General features: G+C 39.3%; 1 protein-coding gene across 1 annotated transcript; it reads left to right on the top strand.

Moving 5' to 3' along the window:
• The first annotated feature begins 3,879 nt into the window (after window positions 1-3,879).
• Window positions 3,880-4,608, top strand: GJB7 (gap junction protein beta 7). Its single transcript, XM_063098337.1, has one exon. The coding sequence runs from the start codon at window positions 3,880-3,882 to the stop codon at window positions 4,606-4,608; it is 729 nt and encodes a 242-aa protein (XP_062954407.1).
• The last annotated feature ends 1,881 nt before the right edge of the window (window positions 4,609-6,489 follow it).

Raw genomic sequence — 6,489 nt, 5'->3', positions numbered from 1 at the left:
GTATTAAATTTATGAAATGGAAAGACTTCACTTTGACACCAAGAAAAAGTTTTCAATGGGAAAATAAGAAAATGGTAATAATAATGCTTATTGAACACTTGCCATGTGTCAGACCTTGTTCTGGGGGCTTTACACATTTTAACTCATGAAAGCCTCACAAGCCCCATGAGGTAGGCACCACTACCATCACAGATGAGCTTGAACCCAGGAAGTACAACACTGCTCAGGCTTTTGTCCACTACGTTAAACCACCTGAGTTAAATGTGAACAACAATGGCAGAAAGTGAACTAACATTAGAATACCTCTCCTCCATGAGAAAAGCCATTGTCTTTCCATCAGCAAAGAATCAGAAAATAGGATGGGCAACTATCAATCAAAAGAAAGTCATAATTCTGACATTTGATGACATCAGTCCTCTCATTCTATTTGAAGATTAGTTGCTTTCTTACTGCTTTTCTTTTAGCAACTGGATACAATCTTACCTTCTTTCCTTCTCTAAAATGCCCAACAGGCAACTTTCAAATGTTTTGTAATATTATATAAATATCACCCTTGAGTAATATGAAGAGATGCCCAATGACATAGCTCACAGGGAAACATAATACCTTTTTTTTTTCTTTTTAATCTTTGGAGCTTTGTTTTAATAATTCATAAAGACATTAACCTTTCAAATAGACTTAAGAATCCTTTTTATTTAATACAGTTTTGTTTGTGTCCTGAGAATAAGGACATTGAAGCATCTGTTCCCTGCTGAATAGAGTATTGTGTACATGTATCTTTGCTTTCTCTGAAAATAGCTCTCAACCTTCATTCTACTTCTTAGGGCATGGTGTGTGGGCTTGCTCCACATTGTTCCTTCTCTAAGAGATAATGTGATGTGCTCCGACAGTTGTGCTGTTATAACAATATCCCAATTTTTTTTTAACTCCCTGGTTCCTCTCACACCACCATTTCCATGATACTCTTTTGGTTGAGTCTATGAAGAAAATAAGTAGTAATTATTTTTTGTAATATGAAATGGGATCTGAAAAGGCAAGGTTTTAACCTGAGAAATCACAAATTAAATTAGTGGCATACTTGGAGCTCTAGCTCTCATTTACCGGTTATGTAGGAAGTTAAATGCAGTGGTTCTCAATTAGGGAGATTTTGCCTTCTGTCCCCAGGGTATATTTGGAAATTTTGGAGAAATTTTTGGTTGTCACAAATGGTGGTGTGTGATGGGATGCTACTGGCATCTAGCTGCTAGAGGCCAGGGACACTGCTAAATGTCCTCCAATGCACAGGACAGCTGCTGAAACAATTATACAGCACAAAATGTCAATGATGCTAGTGTTGAGAAACCTTATTCTAGAGTAATGGAAATTGGACTTGAATCCTGCTAGGCATCTTACTTTGTGACCTCACAAGAGAGGCTTTATTTCTCAGAGTCTGCTTTCTCATTTGAAAGAACAAAACAACCACCACCATAAAACAAACAGACAAGAACCAAAAACTACCTTTCAGAGTGGTTGTGAGAGACCAACCCAAAAGCACTGAACAGAGTGCTGGTTCTAACAACTAAAAGCAGAGCCCACCCAGAGAGGTCAATTGTAAGACAAGATGGAAGCTGGCAGTGCCAAGAAAATGATAGGTTTTATAGGGGAAAGAGCAAAAGGGATGGAGAGACGTGTGAGAGAATTAAATAGCCTTGAGAATGTACTAGGAGGGGTAGGGAGAAGATGATGACACTAGAAATACAAAGCAGTGGAGGGTTGTATAGGTAAGAAAGATGTCAGCAGTGACTTGGAGGTAAATTTAAGAGATATTTAGGAGGAATCAGAAGAACTTGGTAAGCAATTTTAAAAGAGTCATGAGAGGAGTCTTGGATAAATATGAGATTTCTGACTTGGGTGCTTGACTGTTGGTGATGCGTTCAACAAAATAATGAAGTCAAAGAGCAGGAAAGATGAAACATTCAGCTGCAGACATACCAAGTTTGAGATGCCTGTGGAACGCTTAGATGATATTCAGGAGGCAGTGAGATACGGAGGTTGGGAGAGGAGCTAAAGATTTGATAGTCAGGAACCTGAAAGCAGTAGTTGAATCTACAAAATGAATGTGATTTTCCAGGAGAACATGTGGAATGAGAAAAGAGCAGAGGACAGAACTTGTAAGAACTGGACAAAGAAAACTAAGATGGAGCCATCAAGAGGAGCAGAGCAGCAGAAGGGGAGGTAGAGGAGGACAGAAGTCATGGCTGAGTTTCAAGAACACATGTGTAGGCAATGGTGCCAAATGTCACAGAAAAACTAAATGAGATCCAAAGTGTCCAGAAGTTTTGGTAGTTGAGTAGCAGTGCTAACTTTAGCATGAAAAGTTAAGAACAATGGTGAGCAGGAAAACTACTCAGTGAGTTGAGCAGATAACAGTTGAGGAAGTAGAAATAGGGGATAAAGGAAGACAGGGTGTCAGAAAGATAAGCTATGACGATGGCACCAGGGGATGCCAAATCCGCCTACAACCTGGTAAGAAACACACCAAAAACGCCATTTCCATGCCTGTGGCCCACCACAGCCACGACAATAGCCACGGCTGCTGCAAAAGCAGCTGGATGCCACAGCAGTAGCCACATCCACTCTGCAGGTGGCCCACCAGACACTCAACTGCACTGACACAAGGAGAACCACCAGCCGAGACCAATAACAAAAAAAAAAAAAAAAAAAGAAGAGGATGTCTCTCTCCACAAAGTACACTCCAGAGTAACTGAAGGGGACCTGAACACCCCTGTCTCAGCAGTGGACAGATCATCTAGGCAACAAATCAACAGAGTATCCACGTGTCTTTCAGAAGAGAACAAATCTATGGTTATTAGAGGTGGGAGTGGGGAGGAAGAGGGGATGGGGAGAGATTGGATAAAGGACATAAAGAATAAGTATGATTTGCAATAATGAATATGCTAATAATATTGACTCAATCAACGTACGTTGTACACAGGTGATGGCAGTCAGCGTCATACCCCCAAAATCTGTACAATCAATTATGCTTCAATAACAAAAAAAAGATAAGCTAGTACAATTCTACCTCCCCCCACACTAAATTTAGGCAACATTTAAGCATATTTGTATGCTGAGAGGAAAGGTACAGTGGAGACTAAGGTACAAAATATAAGACAGGGAAGACAGATCATGAACGGGATGTAGAGTTGGAATGATTATTTTGAGACAAGAAGACAAGGAACTCTTCCTCCAAACTGGGTAAAGAAGGTAAGATGGATGTGGATGTAAGTCAGTCTGGAAGGTGAGGGAGAAAGAGTTTGAGAAAGTTCATATGGGAGATCTTCACTTCGATATACCAAACTGTAGGCAAGCTCAGCCGCTGGTGTGGGACATGATAAATAGGAGGAGGTAGGGGGAGGGAATAACTCTTAAGGACTGGGCAGGGGTATTAACATATTAGAGAAAGTGAATAGAGACTACATTCAAGAACCTGGCATGTGAAGGACAGACACCAGGGTCACCTTGAGATTCATATCTAATTCTTTCTGTATCAGTAACATAACCCATCCATCTTTAGAAGGAAGCAATAAACTAAAAAGATTTTTGCCAGCTACAGAATTGTTTGAAAATGAGGCAGTGTGTGTGTACAGGATGACCAAGCAAATTGCAAATTAAAGTGGGCATGTGATCAGTTATGTCCATGGACCAGATGTATCATCTCCTTGTATGAAAGTGAGCATATCCTGTGGGATTCTTAAAGAGCCATCAATATCCAGAATTGTTATAATGCAGAGATTATAACAATTATAATAAAACAGTACAAATGATCAATGGAATAGAAATAAATGAATCATGGTGACATTGTTTTCTTTTGCAGATCTTGTCTTCATTCAAGCTTTAGTCATGAGTTGGATGTTCCTCAGAGACCTCCTAAGTGGAGTAAATAAATACTCAACAGGAATTGGGCGTATTTGGCTAGCTGTCGTGTTCATCTTCCGTTTGCTGGTCTACATGGTGGCTGCCGAACATGTGTGGAAGGATGAGCAGGAAGAGTTTGAGTGCAACATTAGACAGCCTGGTTGTGAAAATGTGTGTTTTGACTACTTCTTCCCCATCTCCCAAGTCAGACTTTGGGCCTTACAGCTTATCATGGTCTCCACGCCTTCGCTTCTGGTGGTTCTACATGTAGCCTATCATGAGGGTAGAGAGAAAAGATACAGAAAGAAACTCTATGACAGCCCAGGTGCAATGGATGGGGGCCTATGGTACACTTATGTTATTAGTCTTATTGTTAAAACTGGTTTTGAAATTGGATTCCTTGTTTTATTTTACAAACTGTATGATGGCTTTAGCATTCCCTACCTTATGAAGTGTGATTTGAAGCCTTGTCCCAACACTGTGGACTGCTTCATCTCCAAACCCACTGAAAAAACAATCTTCATCTTCTTCTTGGTCATTACCTCGTGCTTGTGCATTGTGCTGAATTTCATAGAACTGAGTTTTTTGGTTCTTAAGTGCTTTACTAAGTGCTGTCTCCAAAAATATTCTAAAAAACTCAAGTCCTCTGGGTGTGAGTGCCACAACCTCAGATATGTTGAATGTGGTAAGACAGGGGCCCCTCTTCTACTCTAGAACCACCATTCAGACTTGGCCATAAGCACACCCCAGCAACCTAAAGCAAAGCTACTTTGTGACACACAAGAGGGTTAAGTAGAGAAAACGTGCACTCTTTCTAAACAAGACATAAAGTGGGTTAGAAAACAAAAACAAAAGGTGTTGGTCTTCACATCATTAGACAGGATTTTTAAAAAATTGTCAATATACTTTCAGTTGTGAACACTAGACAGAGGTCTCAGTGTTTGGTTGTAGGGTTCTCTATTATGTGGACACATGAGTCATTTTTGAATACCTAATTGCAAATTAGTCTGAAAACATCCAACGAATAGCATTCTTAAAAGCTTAGATCTGTCAGAAAAGAAACTCGATGTACATTTTCTATTCTTTTGTGTGTAACTGTCTCATTATAATTCATGAACAATGAACTGGAAAATATAAAAAGTGACAACTGTGATGGCCTCCAAGCTGGTATAAAGGTACTGGCAATCTTTGAAAAGTGGCAGTTAAAGCTCCACCCATTCAGTCCTGCTCCATCTTTGTAGCAAAAGACTATGGTGTAGGGTGAGGTAGAAGCTAACTGGGGACACACAGAAGCACATGAAATGAGAAGGCCCAGCCTAGGGAAAAGCCCACAGAGCCCAGGACTCTCACCAGTTTAGGTATCCCTGGATATAAGTGGACTAGGAGAGAGAAAGGCAAGCCATCATTCTACTGGTCTCCAAATAAAAATGTTACTGGAAGATGTCCCACTAAAGCAAGAACCAACTGACATCTTAAAGGATTACTCTGGAGTCATGGGGGGGGGGGAAGCAGGTCCCACAGAAAGAAGCACATTGATAGGGAACAGGGGAGGCCACAGAAAAAGAATGCACCCACTTGATAATTACTTAACACTTCTCTTTAACCATAAGAACATTGGGATTCTTTGTAAATTTCCATGTTGTTCAACCTTTTTTATAATCAGCGGTTCACAATGTACTATACAATATGTCATAGTTTGGCTACAATTTTCCAGTACATCTCTCTCTAGGATAGATGATAAACGTGTACTGTGCTGTTGCAGTGGTGCAAAAAAATGTGGAAAAAAAAGTTTCCTAACACTTTTTTTGAAGACTAGAACTTTCTTTTACTTTTCTATTTTTTAAAAAAATTCACCGATACATTGTCTTTGGATTTAATACTCTAACATATGTGTATTTCTCCAGAATAAAAATGAAGTTGATTTGCAGTGTTATTTGGCTGCCACTGCTATCTTTAACTTGGCTGCACTGGGTAGATTATTCTGTGAAATAAAACTTGTTCTGACAATTTTAGGACAGGATTTTCAATGCTGCTTCATAAAGATAGCTCAGAAATCATTCTTCTCTCCTGGAAATTTCTTAATAAAAAGTCGGTGTATAAAAATGTAATTTTAACTAAGACCAATTACGTCATGTCTTCCATGCCCTGCTCTCTTTATAATAGAATGTCTCAATACAGTTCATACACAATGAAGGTCATTTGGCTCATTATGTAGCCTATAGACCATGTCATCAAGAATGGTCATATCTGTCTTAATGACTGCATCCTGGAAAACAGAGAGAAAGGTGAACTTTGTGGTTTTTCCATTTCTTCAATTTATGCCCTAGATTACTGTTGAACTTGAAAACTTACAACCATGTACTTTATCATTTGACATGAAAATATCTAGTCTTCACAAATGCAGGTAATCATGGATTATTATTATTATTATCATTATTTTGTTGAGGTGGTTAGGCAGGGTTAAGGTTTTTGAGACCCTGATCACGACATGGAATCTAGAAAATAGGGTTTTAGTGTGCAGAACTGGAATAGAGATGAGAGACTTTTTCAGTCTGAGTTTGCTGCCAAAAATGTTTTTGAGGAGTTCAGTCTCTT

This window comes from Cynocephalus volans, chromosome 5 (assembly GCF_027409185.1).
Source record: "Cynocephalus volans isolate mCynVol1 chromosome 5, mCynVol1.pri, whole genome shotgun sequence".
NCBI lineage: Eukaryota > Metazoa > Chordata > Mammalia > Dermoptera > Cynocephalidae > Cynocephalus > Cynocephalus volans.
This window is presented reverse-complemented; position numbering and strand designations above follow the sequence as displayed.